Source organism: Myodes glareolus, chromosome 4, assembly GCF_982192425.1.
Source record: "Myodes glareolus chromosome 4, mMyoGla1.1, whole genome shotgun sequence".
In the NCBI taxonomy this organism is placed as follows: Eukaryota; Metazoa; Chordata; class Mammalia; order Rodentia; family Cricetidae; genus Myodes; species Myodes glareolus.
The window spans coordinates 36,658,851-36,673,911 of record NC_142029.1 but is presented as its reverse complement, the minus strand read 5'-3'; the positions used below and the strand labels follow the sequence as shown (position 1 = coordinate 36,673,911).

The following is a 15,061-nucleotide window of genomic DNA, read 5'->3' as shown; positions in this document are numbered from 1 at the left end:
AAAACGACAACATAAAGTCATTATCAGGCCCCATAAGAAGTCAGTCTGAGAAGAAGGGGGACACAGGTGAGAAGGCTTTAGAGATAAGCTTTGTTTAGAAGTTGTCTTGGGCCGGGCATGGTGGCACACACCTTTAAACCCCCGCACTCAGGCAGAGGCAGGTGGATCTCTGTGAGTTCGATACCAGTCTGGTCTACAGAGTGACTTCTAGAACAGTTAGGACTGTTACATAAAGAAATCCTATCTTGAAAACAACAACAATAAAAAGTTGTTTGGCTTGATGCAGAAAATAATTTATGTGCTTACCCCTTGAAAGAGCAGTGGCTGCCAAGTACACTAAGAGTCTCAGTTCTGATGGTTTAAATAAGCTCCATGGGGGACATACCTACTGAATTACATGGGGAACTGGCTACTGAAACAACTGTCAAAACGGTTGGTGTCCTGATCTCCCTGCAGGTTTCATGTTAGTGCTAGCGTGAACAGCACACGTCAGTTACAAGCACCGACACCTTACTAGCCCCCGCAGATCAAGACAATGGAAAGCAATGCTGTAGTCATCAAGGAAAATGGGTTTCAAAGGCCATAGTAAAAATTGAGGAGGGCTGAAGATAAGATTACTGACAAGCAAGGCAAGGTAGCTCCTCCAGTGACATGGGACTTAGAAACCAACTTGTGAGGTCAGGGATAGAGACCAGTGAAATGCTTGCCTTGTTAGCACTGGGACCTGAGTTTGATTACTTGAACCTCCAGAATTTGGCATGTGTTTACAGTCTTGGGCAACAAAGACAGGCAGATTCCTAGGGCTTACTGGCTCTAGGCCAATGAGTGAGTGACTACACCTGAGGTTGGTCTCTGGTCTATGCACACAAGGAAGGAAGGAAGCAAACATGCACACACACACATGCATGCACTTTATGTGTAGTGAGGATTCAATGTAGAATGAGAAGACTGGATAAGCAAAGTGCTGTTTATTGACTGTGGTCTTTCCTATCACTTAGGGCTGAGCTATAGGACTTAGTCTTGCCATTCTAAATCCCAAGCATGTGGAGCAGTATCTGCCACCCACTTACTAAATTTACAGAGGGTCATGAAGGAAAGAGGATAATAAAGACAGGAACGTGGGGGAAAGGTATGCAGAGCTACTTTAAAAACCTCTGAGATTTAAAAGATCCAAGTGTTTCCAGGTGTTGTGATAGGTTCTGTTGGGCTTGTGTTTCTTAGTTGGTCTAGTTCCTTTCTGGGACTTCTGTGTTTGTTACTGTGTGTTACTATCTTTGGTTTTGCAGATATTGTAATGAACATTTTCCCTGAATGATTTTGACTAACTTTTCTCAGGTAGCCTGGGAAACAGCAGTAGGTACATCCTGGAAAATTAGGATTAGAAAAACCTAAGAAAAACAACAACTGAAATTTGAAAATTCCATCTCTAATGTCTCAGTTATATGAAGTAGATTTCTGACTACCTTCCTGCTCTAGAGCTGAAGCAGCACAGAACATCGCTGTAGGTGGTGCCTTTAGTGGAGGAAGCAAAACCAAGGCGTTCTGATATCTTAACAGGGGTACAAACACAGGAAGCTCTCACTTTTGCTTTCCTCTTAAAGGATCACATAGGAGGAAATGTTACCATGACACCTACAAGAGGCAGAAGAGGAACTATAAATACACAGATGTTAGAAACCAAATCTACAGTTTACCTAGAATTCAGTTTTGAAGCCACATAATTTTCTTAAGTGGAAAAAACCAACAAACTCATAGCAGGTAATGACCTTTTTATTTATTAAATAGTTCTCAAAAAGTCCAAAGACTGAAGATTTACTTTCTTTGTAAATCCTACGGAGCCCAGGATGCCTGAACTCACAGCTCTTCTGCACCCTAGCCTTCGGCAAGCTCACTAATTTGAAGTTGTTTTGTTTTATCCAGTTAAGTCTTCCATCAACTAAAAAAAACCTGCCATCCTTTTTGGGGTGCTTTTCTATAATAAACAGTTCTTTCTGTTCTAGTCAGGAACTTTTGTGGCTGTTTGTGAATTCATCTCATTTATTACACATTTTAATTATCTGTGACTGTAACATTTTAAAGTGGAATGTTGTGGGGAATATTAAATTCATGCCTTAAATAGAATAGAGAACTGTGTCTTCTTTGCATAAATCAAGTGTCAAAGGGAGAGACTGTCCCTCTGGAATTGTATTTCAGTAACTTGCTTCCCTGGTTCAGTATTAAAAAAGGCTGGGTTCCCAAAGCACTCACAGAATACTGAAGCCAGGTATTAAGTACTAGAGTTTAATGGTCCATTCTAGAAATGTTTGTATTTAAGATGGGAAAGCAGATAATGCAGTTAAGTCAGCCTCTTTTTAAATGAGGTGCAACCATTTCTAAGGGAAGGGACTGACCTCTGTTTGGAGGCCACATATTCAATCTTACCTAAATATGTGGAAGAAACAAAATGCCTTGTCCTTTATCATGTTATAGAACAGACAGCATGGGAAAGTCTGACTTGGATTACACCTGTAGTTTTAAAAACAACAGTTTGGAGGCTTATGTGACAAATGGGTGGACACATTTGTAGCCTTGAGAAGAGTGCTGAGTTCTGTGGTCTCTGTGCCAAGGCTATGGTCCAGTTTAATAAAATGAGCCCAAGAAAGCAAGGAGGAAGTTGAATGACTAAGGTGGGGCAAAGTCACCAAGCAACCACAGGCCTGCCTGCGAGGGAGTGGGAGCTCTGCATTCCCCATTCCAGCTGTGGGCACAACCACTGCCAGGGGCTATCAGTTATCTGACTAGGCCCAACAAAAATGTTAATTAAGTGAACAGAGAAGTATTATAGTATCTCCTGTGTAACTTTGCCAGGGGCAAGGCAAAAGGCTGTTAAGTATTTATTCCCTTTAAACACTGAGGTGCCTGCACAAACATAAACATTTATCTGCCAAAGAACCTTTCCTTGGACCACAAAAGTCACTGGATTCCCCCACCAGAGGTCACTTTCAGAGATAAAGCCTGGTCTGACATCCTCAAAGGCTCTCGCTAGGTGGCAGTAAAAATCAGGCTTTAAGAAAGAGAATTCATAAGTACTTTTGCATTTAAGTTCACTAACATCCACACATCTTTGTGGTGAACTCTTAAATTCTTAGTCAAAAGACATAAATAATAATGTTACGAAAGCAATCTCATTTCAGAAAAGCATGCTATCTTTGAATCTGATTAAAGGGTGATTTTTAAACAAGAAACACGCATAGAGTTAGTAAGAAGAAAGGAAGAGAACACTTAGCCTCTTCAGTAATGGAAGCAATACCTGAAGACAGCAATTGCCCATCCCAAATCCCATGGCATCCATGTAAATATGGTCTGGCTTAGAAGCCTTTGCTGCCTCCTCATCTTCAGGAAATGTTTCTACAAATGGAGATGGTGTGTTCTTGTCTTTAAATACTGTATTAAAAGTTAATTAAAAAGAAGAAGAAACAGTTGAGAATCAAGGACAACTTCAACAGGCTGCCCCACCCACACCCAGACTTACTTGGCACGTTGATAACAACCTTTTCTCCTCTCCTGTGCCGGATGTTTCTTGTTAGGGTACTAAAACCAACAAACAAAAGAAGAGGTCACCCAAGATTGCTATATTACAGAGTTTGAGAACATTGAAAGAAATGGAACTGAATCCTACTTCAAACTAAGATGCCAAGACAGCCATGTAACATGCGGCTCTAGAGGCCTGGCATCCGCAGCTCTGGGTGGTGCCCTCTCTCCTGCTCATCCAGTGTAACCCGAGGTCCAGCTCAGGTGTGCAAGCCCAGCCACAGTCTGGTGAATTCTAACATTTCCCACAGAAAATACAATGATTTTACTCAAATTTAAGAACTGAGGTTTTGGTATCATTGAAGTCTAAATCCTTTACCTGCCTCAGTTCCCCAATTCCAGAGCACTAATCTGACTTCCAGCTGACGCACACACTATAACCACTGAGCACCTGCTGTGACCAGTTCTAATTCAAACACATGATTTTAACAGCACAAAGAAAGGAAAAATTTCCACCGATTTTTTAAACTGATTACAAATTGCAATTAACACTTGACACAGAATAAAATAAATTTACACAGGTTAAAAAATTATAAAACTAGGTTCACTCCATTTTTATGTTAGTCTGACTACTAGAAGGTTTGCACTGACTCAGCCTCAACACTACATCTGCTCCGATGCCCGCTTCCCTCATCTGGTCAGGACACCAAGAGGATTCCCTGTGCTCTTCTTTCCTGTGAGCAACTCTGGCGCCAGCACTGGATAACTATCACAGTCCATCGTTTCTTCAAGTTCAATATTTTTCTCTTTAAACACATGAAAATGCTTCAATGAAACTGTATTTATAAATCTTTGTCTAGCTGGGCATGGTGGTACATGCCTTTATCCCAGCACTACAGAGGCAGAGGCCGGGAAACTCTATGAATTTGAGATCAGCCTACTCTACACAACGAGTTCCAGGATAGCCAAGGCTAGATAGATAGACCGTGTCTCAACAAAAACGAAACAAACAAACAAAAAAACAAAACCCAGCAGAACAGCAGAACAAATAAATAAATCTTTGTCTACCCTTAAGATGATTTTAAATGTGAAAAAGGTGGGGGCCTTTGAAAGCAAAGACTTTGAACGTGACAGGTGTGGGGCCGGTGAAAGGAACCTCCTAGAATTCCTAGTGTCCCCCATACTGGGTCAGGAGGACAGGTGAGCCCATAGGGAGAAAGCAAAGATCTTGCTGGTGTAGGGCCTGAAGCAACTTAAAAGCTGAAAATTAAACTATAAACTACAGATGTAGAAAACACAAGGAGAAGGCCTACGCTCTAAGAGGTGCTATCCACATCTGACCTTGTCATGGCACCCAGAGTAATACAGAGCGATGGCAGATCCCGGTGGGAAAGGAACAGGTAAAGGAAACCTCCCAATACACGTGCTTGCAGAATTAGGACTGAAAACTACCTGCAAATTAAAGGGAAGAAAAGGAGCCAAGGACTTTAAGGATGACTTAGAAACGGGCAAAGCAAACCTGGATGCAGTTAGCAACAGTGAAATAGCTTTGGGCTCCTGTGGACATGAGCAGATGTGTCTGCTGTCTCCTCTGAATCCAGTACATGCTTCAGAGGAATTCCCAGACCAAATATTGTATACCAGAAGGCAGAGTCTGTCTGAGCCACACTCACCCAAAGCGGGGGTGTTTGTTTATGGCTTCATCTGGAAAGAAGAGAGACTTGGATGCGCCTTCTTCTTCTGGGTTGGGTTTGTATTCAGGCAGTGTGAATCCAGGGCAGCCTAGTCTGCAACCAATTGAGAAAGGAAGAGATGAGAAATGGCCTCAGAATCAATTAGCTATAGTATCACCATAATTTGCAATGGTTAAAAACATCTAATTTCCAGGGTTGTAGAGATGGTTCAGTGGTTAAGAGCACTGGTTGCTATTACAGTGTTCCTGAGTTCAATTCCCTGCACCCATATAGCAGCTCACAACTGTCTGTAACTTTAGATCCAGGGGATCCAACATCCTCTTACAGACACAGGTGTGGGCAAAACACCAATGCGCATATAAATAAATCATTAGGAAACCTCCCCCCAAAACATCTAATTTCTATTACTCCTCACTCTGGAGGACCTAGCAGTGTTCCCAACAATGGAAATGCTGTAAATACTGGCCCCTTTGGGGTCTTTTTTTGTTCTCCAATTGCCTTGTATTGTGATTTCATTTGCTTATCCCAGCTGATTTTGACTTTATCAGCCTCCATTCAGCATCCAGAAACATTTACTCAGCTTTCCCCAGAACGAATCCCTTGGTCACATGCTGTTATGAGGTAAAACATTGCTTTGGAAATGTTTTTCACTAGCTACAAATGCTCATATTACCTTTAACCTTATTTACTGCATTGCTCCAGTCTCCTGGTGATTCTGGACCAGCTGTCCTGATTATTGCCTCTGCAGATCTCAGGAATCCCTCAAGGTTAGACAGTGTCTCTAGTAGCCATAATTTACAACAGAGTGCCCTCTGATGTCCAAGATCCAACCTTATTGTCTAATTTAACCTCATGAAGACCTCACTTGCGGTAAGGCAATCCTTCCAAGTAAGTGAATGCAAAACAAAGCAGGCTCTTGGCAGACGACTGGCCGGGACCTTCTGTAAGGACAGTCCAGTCCCTGCAGGCTGCCCATCACCCTACAAACAACTGAAGCTGTGGCTCTCATCTGGAAAACAGTTCCTAGCAACAAGGCCTCCTGGGCATTCGTGCGGAAAATGTGCATCTTTTCTGAGTCTGTGAACTTAAAAAAGTCCTGTAGGAGAGTGAGACATTAGCCTGGGGGAATCCTAGCTTCCTAGAGCCAGCTGGGCTAGACAGACCCTAGAGTCAGAATTCGTACTTTACAACACAGCTCCACTTTCACCACTCACTTGTACTGCCCACCAGAGCGCGCGACAGTGATGGACGCCTGTCAACCATGATTACAAACCAATACGAGAACCTCAAGTGAGGCGAGACTCACTGAGAAGCTGGATTGTCACTGCATACAAAGTTAATTCGAATTCAGTTTTGCACTGTCCCAGACTACAGAGCTGTGCCTCCTCTTAGAGAAAAACCACACTGTTCACTCCTCACACACACAGCACTTCCTCCTCAACCCCACGATATAGCAAAACCTCATCATCTGCTGCACAAGGATTGGTTTTAAGATTTGTTTTTATTATTTTTAATTATGTGTGTGTATGTGGGTATGTGCATGTCTGTGCAGTTGCCCTTGGAGGTAGCAGGCATAGGAGCTCTTGGAGCTGGAGTTACAGGCAGGTATGAGCACCCAATGTGGGTGCTGGGAACTGAACTCACGTCCTCGGCAAGAGCAGTCTGAACTCTCAACCACTGAGTCATCTTTCCAGTCCCTACAAGGAGGTTCTGAAGAACTAAATCAGTAGTAATTATTATTATTATTATTTCATTTACAAGTCAACAAATTTCCATCCCAGTACATAGACAGAACTTGGATTTTTTTTTTTTTTAAGAATTACAGACTTTCTGATGGACCCTATTCCTGTTTCCATTCTTTATAGTGGAAGAAGTCACTATAAACTTTTTCTCCAGAGAACAACTATCCCATACTGAACCATTAACTGAGCTAAGAGACACAGTAGAGTCTAACCTCTGGGGCCCAGAGAGAACACTCACTGCCTTTCAATGCTGCACATTTCTCCATTGTTTAAAATGGTTCCGGTTTGTGCTGCCTCCTTCTGCCCCACTTTAGGTTGCCAAAGCTAGCTGTATAATTCTTAATGTTAAGGAGAAAAAAATTTCAAGTTTGCTAAAAGTTGTCAAATAACACCAACAGACTGGTTCGTAGGCTGCTACTCCATTATCCTCAGGTTTTCCACATTATCTACAGCACTATCCTTGGTATCTCGATTCTCTTCCAGCAGGTTAGCCAATTCTGTCAATTTATGATCCATCCACTTTCCCACTGCAACCAAGACAGTATCCTAGGGAGTTCCCTTTCCCTCTCCTGGCGTACCCTGGCACTTACTATACATCAGCTCTCATGCAAACAGTCCAGATGAGGCTACACAGCAAACTGTGTTAATATCTACAGCCTAGGTCTCTGCTGCTCTTAGAGTAACAAAGTTCCCAACACCTGCCTGCCTCGCCAATCACCTGACCTCCCGGGTCACAACAGCTAACTTGCTTTCTTCTACTTCCCACCAGTCTTACCTGTGTGACTCCTCTTCCCCAGAACAGGCCTCTGCTCCCTCCCCTATGAAACGACTCCTAGAGTTTTAGACACTGCTCAATCATCTTCCCTTAGTGAGGCCTTCCTCCACCCCAGAATCTACCACATAGCCATAGCCACACCCCACAGCACTCCCTAGTTCTATCATACAGAATGCATATTTATATATAATAGGTATTTGATTAATCTCTGCTATGCCCTCAGTTCTGCAGAGCAAAGTCTGCCTGGATCTGGAACAGAACAGACTCTTGTATCTCTAAGTGTCTGAAGACTGACTAAGTTTGAACTCCCATATGTAGGTACTGCACCAGGAGCTTACAAACCACAATGCCTACTGAAAATGAGTCCTTCTAAGAGCGACGGCATGATGCTGAAAGCTCGCACGCTTAGGAGAAAAGAAACATCAGAACAGTGTACTGGTTTTGTTGTTGTTGTTGTTATTTGGTTTTTGTTTTGTTTTGTTTTTTGGCACAGAGTTTCCTAGCTGTCCTGGAACTAGCTCTTGTAGACCAGGTTGGCCTCGAACTCAGAGATCTGCCTGCCTCTGTCTCCCGAGTCCTGGGATTGAAAGTGTGCTCCAGCACAACCCGCCTAAAAATGTGGTGTTTTAAGTTATGAATAATCACCCCCACAGAGAAGGCAGGCAACTAACTTAGATAAGTGAGGTTTGTGAGTAGAACTCCGATCTCACCTAGGGGCACTATATTTAATATTGGACATTTGTGCACCCCTTTCTAATCTCCACTATGTTTATTTATGGGTATTTACTGCCCTAACTAGATTTGGTGACAAACCCTAAGCTTACAGCACCACACAAATGTGACTCAGCTTGTTTAGTTGGTATCTGGCAAGAGTACACCAGGAACAAAGTGCCAAGGAGCTCTGATGCTGCCCCCACACCCTGATATCACCTTATCTGTGCTAGATATCTGCCAGATTGTGAAAGCATGCTCCCTCCCCAGTGTTCAAAGGCACTCTGGGGGTTGGGAGCCATGGCTCAGAGTCAGCTGGAGGGCAGATGCTATGCTCCTTTGAGAATGTGAGCAAGGGCAACTGCTAGTCTAATGAGAGGAGCCCCAGGGTTTGGCTCTTCCCCAGGAGGCCAAAGTCTCGGTCTCCCCACACTGCCAACTGGCCACCAGTCACAGGGTCTTTCCAACCCAGTCCACACGTACGCTCTCACCAGTGCACAGGCACCACCCACCAACTGAAGATGCTATGTAATGCTGTAGCAGCCTTAATGCAAGAGTCTACCAAACGTCAGTAGGCAAGTCCAACCTCCAGTCCACAGGCCCCACATGCTGCAGGTTAGCTGTGAAGGTGGTCAGCATAAGACTGTAAACTCACTTAAAACATGAGACATGTGCGTGCGTGCATGCGTGTGTTATGTGTGTGTGAGAGAGAGACTTTATGTCTTGAAGTGAACTTTGAAAATGACAGTGCTGCATGGTACAAAGGTACAAACTGTCTTTAAGTGTGAGAATAAGGGAAATGCCAGGTCTTCATAGCCTCTAGTCTGACTTCTGTTCTAACACGTTGATGCAGAAACTCACCAGGTCTTCATAGCCTCTAGTCTGACACTTCTGTTCTAACACGTTGATGCAGAAACTCACCAGGTCTTCATAGCCTCTAGTCTGACTTCTGTTCTAACACGTTGATGCAGAAACTCACCAGGTCTTCATAGCCTCTAGTCTGACTTCTGTTCTAACGCGTTGATGCAGAAGCTCACCAGGTCTTCATAGCCTCTAGTCTGACTTCTGTTCTAACGCGTTGATGCAGAAGCTCACCAGGTCTTCATAGCCTCTAGTCTGACTTCTGTTCTAACGCGTTGATGCAGAAGCTCACCTGGGAAAAGAAGTTATCGTGCAAAGAGCCTGGTTTCCCCCTAGCACCGAAGTGGCCTCCTTCCGGCGCTTCCTCATGTTGTCCTCCACTGTGTTGAACTCGGACATGGTTCCTCCATAGGGCTGGCCAGGCGTCCCTTCGATCATGTAACTTCCGTACTCCGGTCTCCAGAGGGTTGGGTGGCTGCAGAGAAGTCACTTTAGTTTCAGCTTGTCCTTTTACTGTGGTCCATTTACTTTAAACTTTTTAAAAGTTGTATTAAAAATTTTAAAGCTATTGGGTACAAATAAATAAAAGGCTTATTAAAAGCTGTAAATTTTCTATAGCTTTTCAAATACTTAAGGTTGCTAAGTGTTGAGTTTAAAATATTTCTAAGTAAGTGAAAACGCACACAGGTATTCTGTCCAGGATGAACTCAGCCCACTATATAGGCTTTCAGCTCTATGTCAGGGTCCCCAAATGCAGCTTCCCAAAACAACTAAATAGAAACTGAACTAGAGAGTAGGTGGCCTTGGCCCCTCTCTACTCCCATGTAAAGAAATATTTAATCAGGAAAAATAAATTGTTGAGTGTGGCGGTGCACACCTTTAATCCCAGCACTGGGGAGGCTGAGGCAGGAGGATCTCTGTGAGTTCAAGGCCAGTCTGGTCTACAGAATGAGCTCTGGGACAGCTAGGGCTACACAGAGAGGAAGAAGGAAAGGGGGGAGGGGGAGGGGGAGGAGAAGGACGAGAAGAGGAAATATACTGTCTCTAGTTGTCCCAACTGTGGATCTCCATTCTATCTCAGAAATGTGTCTTAAAGAACAAACAAGCCTCCCACACTGGAACTGACTGTGCTCGGTGTTCTGAGTGAGTTAACCACACTTTATAGCCATGAAGAGACTGAGGCACTGAGAGGTCAGGTGACTTGTTCAAGGCTACTCATCAACTGAGCAGATGAATCAAAGTTGGAAACTGTAACTTGGGACCCAAACCTATACTCTTAACCTCTGTCATCTTGCCTTCTCGAAATCTGAGAAAAGATCCTAGGTCTTGGTTACTCTAAAGGCTCCAGAGCCACTAGGCTGAGTCTTGAGCCATCAGCTTACTTGGGGTTTGTCCTTTCCCCCTGCTCCTGCAGAGTTTCAAGAACGTCTTCTCCAGACAGCACCAGCTGGACTTTTCTATTTTCATGATCAAAGGACACCAACATGTATTCCACCTGCAGAAAGTAATAAAGGCAACAGATTAATGCTTTTCCAGACATGAACTCAACATACCTTCAGAAACAGAGCAAGTGCATGCCTTTAATCTCAGAACTCGGGAGGCAGCGGCAGAACGATTGCTGAGTAGTGAGTTCGAGGCCAGTGTGGTCTGCAGCGTGAGTTCCAGAACAGCCAGGGTGGCTTAGAGACAGAGAAACCCTGCCTCAAAAAAAGAAACCAAGCAGGGAATAGGGAAATGTGATGGTTGTAAAAGAGTCACAGAAACTGGGAACGGTCACACCTGCTCACACTATATGAGTCCTTTGTAGGATATGAAAGCCTACAGATCACAGGAGGACAAGAACTCATTCCTCAACCTCTTTCCTCTGTTCTAGTCCAGATCCCACAGAAAGGTCAAGATGTCCATTTAGACAAGTGCTACTAAGAGGAAAAGCCTTCACAGTCGAGATGCTGAGAAATGCATTTGTAAAAAAGCATTCTAATGCTCATTTTCTGAACTTGACTCCAGATATTTGAGTCAAGATAGATTACAGTCCCTGGTAGATTCTTCTACAGTCCTCTAATTCCCCATTCTCCTTCAATGTAAAGGTATTATTTTAGAGGTTCTAACAATTTAGTTTTGGTATGGTACAAGTAATTTAAGACAACTTCCTGCATTATTACACCTGATAGAATCCTAACGAGAGAGAGAGAAAGAGAGAGAGAGAGAAGAAAAAATCATAAGTCAATACCAAAGACTGACTATTTTTTGTGGACAGAGTAAAACTTAAACTTGCTTTTGTTTTTTCTGAGATGACATGCTTTAAAACAATGAGAGCTGGTGTGGAAATTTAGATTATGAACCACTATCTGTGGATGAAGTAAAATACCCACGTTCACATGTAAACAAGAAGTTGTAGAGCTGAGTTATTCAACCAAATGCTTAGCTGACTCTTCAGAAAGCAGCTCTAGAGAACACGTTGTGACCCACAAGACAAATCAGCCCCAGATATTTCTGGCTGGGCTTATTTTTATTAAAGAAAGGTGGGGAGGAAATAGGTAGGTGAGATTGTATCTACTTTCCTTTCTTTATGTTTTGCAAAAAAAACGCAGAAACCCAACCTTAAATCTACCCAGGAGTCAGTCTGCAGCCTGTCTGTTCCCTTCCGAGTGGAGTTGATAGCAGTACAGTACCTCATCTTTTAGTTGTGTGGATTTAGCTCAGTATTGTCAGGCATTTAAGCCAGCCACTCTAGAGTTGGTTTGCTGTTAATTATTTTGTTTTTAGACAGGGTCTCACTTAGTTGCCCAGTCTGGCCTGGAACTCAATGTGCAGCCAAAGCTGACATCAAACTCACAATCTTCCTGCCCTGGCCTCTCTAGTACAGAGTACAATATTTGCCACCATCCAGGTAGAAGTAATCATTTTGAAGAGGCTCTTGTTTTTCAGTTAAAACATACAGAGGGATGAACATAACCACAGGAAATGGCGTGACAGTTTAAAATACAAAAGAAAACTAGCAAACCAACCAAATAAAACACTTGCAATTATTAATATTACTAGTCATCTCATTGATGAATTTAGGTTCCTATGAAGAATTTTTAGTTTAAGAAATGGGTGACATACTTGGTTTAGGTACGTGAAACAGAATAGGATGTAGTGAAATCAAAAGGCTGGAGAATGGAGAAGGGGCGCCCACCTGCCAGACTGCCCGCCAGCCTCCACAGACCCAGGACTCATGATTAGCTCAACACTGTAGGACCATGGTGCTTTGTAACTCAGGAGGGGTCCATGAAACTCACTACCTGAATCAACACTGTCTCTTCAGGCATGTTAAGATGTCCGCAGAGGAGCCCAAAGGTTACCTGTGACATCTTCACACATAGACCTTAACCTTTAAAGCCTAACCTTACAGTGGAAATGTGAAATGCTCCCCACAGCCTCGTGTACTTGAACCCTTGGCCTCTATCTGATAGCACTGTTTCTGAGAAATCGTGGAGCCTCTGAGATTAGAGATACGGCTGGCAAAGGTGGGTCACTGGGGGGCCCAGCTTGAAAGCTGTGTCTGTTTATGGTTCTGTCTTGAGATCTAGGCTTCCTACCACCATGCTTCCTATACCAAAAGTTCCCACTGCTATGGAGAGTCCACCCTGTCACCAGAGGTTCCCTCTCCCACAGACAGACCAGGGAAGTTCTCCTCCCAAAGATGCTTCTGATAACTGGAAGGAGTGTTCCTCCTTTAACTCAATGGTTGCACACGTCTGCCTGGCATTATCAGTTATGGGTATCATAAGCAGATAATAAGGTTTCTAAAAGATAAACTAAGAGATAACTTTTACTTTACTGGGTCTGCATCATTTCTCTGTGTCCAAAATAAGCAAGAATATCTGTAGTCATTATACTGAAAGGACTTTGGGTAGTTTCCGAGTTTAAAATGTAAAGCACCAAGAAAGGCAAAAGGACAAAAAGCTAAAAACATTCTGTTTTACAGCAGCCAAGTGAGAGACACTGAAGATGCTAATAAACCAGACTCTTAACTGGAAGACAATCATTCCATGACCTCAGGAAGCAAACAGAATAATCAGAATATTTACTACATGAGAAAGAAAAACTGACCTTTTTTTTTTTAATAAGGCCTAAGTTTGAATGAAATCTAACAGAAGTTCCTGAGCACTTTTCAATTTTAAATAAGTAAATATAAAACAAAGTGAGGTTTTCCTCCTGCTCATTTCATGACTCCAGTGCAGCACTGTCACCTCAAAATGCTGGCAGACTGACGACCACTGAGGGCCACGGGGCTTGGCTGGGCCCCCTAGCGGTGAGCAATAGCAGTGATTCAGTAATGCAAAGCTTTCCATACCTGATGCTAAAGCTACAACCGATGCCCAGATTTCACCACTTTCCCAACTGCTCCCTTGATACAACAGAAAAAAAAGCTAAAGAGAAAATAACACAGCAGTGTGGAGGCCTCCTGTGCAATGTGACTTCAAGCATTCACACAAAAGTATTATCAGTCACCAGCCCCCAACTAGGTCCTTCTCACCCCTCAGAAATGTGGCACCTACAAGACCGAGTGTCACCAGAGAAGAAAAGGTGTTCATAAAATGGAGAGTTAAATTATTAGTTAGATAAAATTCGAAAAAGCTTAAAAGCAAAAGTGCCAGATAAACCCACAGTCCGCTTCTCAAGATTACAGAGAAACAAGCAGGAGGGGTGGGCCATGCATGGGAAGAGTATTCCTGCCTTTTCCAGGAGCAGGCAGATTACCTGGGAACTCATTTCTTACTTCCTTTATGTTCTTTCCAGTTACTGCCACGGAAACTATCTGGTATTGGGGTACTGAGGATGGATTATCGTGACATTAAAGGCGATGGGGGAGGAGGGGTCAGTCTGATAGCATCTCAGAACCAGTTTCAGCTAGTCCATTCAGACAGGGACTTCTTTTTTTATAAATTGTTTTTATTGAGCTATATATTTTTCTCAGCTCCCCTACCTTCCTCCCCCATTCCCTTCTGTGCTCACATGAGCCTTTTGCTCCCAATTTACTCAGGAGATCTTGTCTTTTTCTACTTACCACGTAGATTAGAGCCTTATATGTCTCTCTTAGGGTCCTCATTGTTGTCGAGGTTCTATGGGATTGTGAATTATAAATTGGTTTTTCTTTGTTTGTTTTGTTTTTTTGTCTACAAGCCACTTATGAGTGAATACATATTATATTTGTCTTTCTGGGTCTGGGTTACCTCACTCAGTATGATGTTTTCTAGATCCATCCATTTGCCCGCAAATTTCAAGATGTCATTATTTTTTTTTCTGCTGTGTAGTACTCCATTGTATAAACATACCATATATTCTTTATCCATTCTTTGGTTGAGGGGCATTTAGGTTGTTTCCAGGTTCTGGATATGACAAATAAAGCTGCTATGAACATAGTTGAGCACACGTCTTTGTGGCATGATTGAGCATCCTTTGGGTATATACCCAAAAGTGGTATTGCTGGATCTTGAGGAAGGTTGTTTCCTAATTTTCTGAGAAAACGCCATACTGATATCCAAAGGGGCTGTACCAGCTTGCACTCCCACCAGCAATGCAGGAGTGTTCTCTTTTCTCCACAATCTCCAAAACCTTGTCATGAGTGGTTTTGATCTTGGCCATTCTTACAGGTATAAGATGGAATCTCAGAGTTGTTTTGATTTGCATTTCTCTGATAGCTAAGGATGTTGAGCATTTCCTTAAGTGTCTTTCAGCCATTTTAGATTCCTCTGTTGAGACTTCTCTGTTTAGGTCTGTAC

The 15,061-nt window shown here is 43.0% G+C and overlaps 1 protein-coding gene across 3 annotated transcripts in view; it reads right to left on the bottom strand.

Moving 5' to 3' along the window:
* Window positions 1-15,061, bottom strand: part of Gclc (glutamate-cysteine ligase catalytic subunit) — a 42,370-nt gene that overhangs the window by 10,369 nt on the left and 16,940 nt on the right. For all 3 annotated transcript variants that reach the window (XM_048424021.3, XM_048424020.3, XM_048424019.3), the window contains exons 2-6: window positions 10,676-10,788; window positions 9,586-9,768; window positions 5,184-5,297; window positions 3,512-3,570; window positions 3,290-3,423 (exon numbers count right to left, since the gene is read on the bottom strand). In XM_048424021.3, coding sequence (XP_048279978.3) covers window positions 3,290-3,423; window positions 3,512-3,570; window positions 5,184-5,297; window positions 9,586-9,768; window positions 10,676-10,788 — 603 coding nt within the window. The remainder of the gene's footprint in view (window positions 1-3,289; window positions 3,424-3,511; window positions 3,571-5,183; window positions 5,298-9,585; window positions 9,769-10,675; window positions 10,789-15,061) is intronic.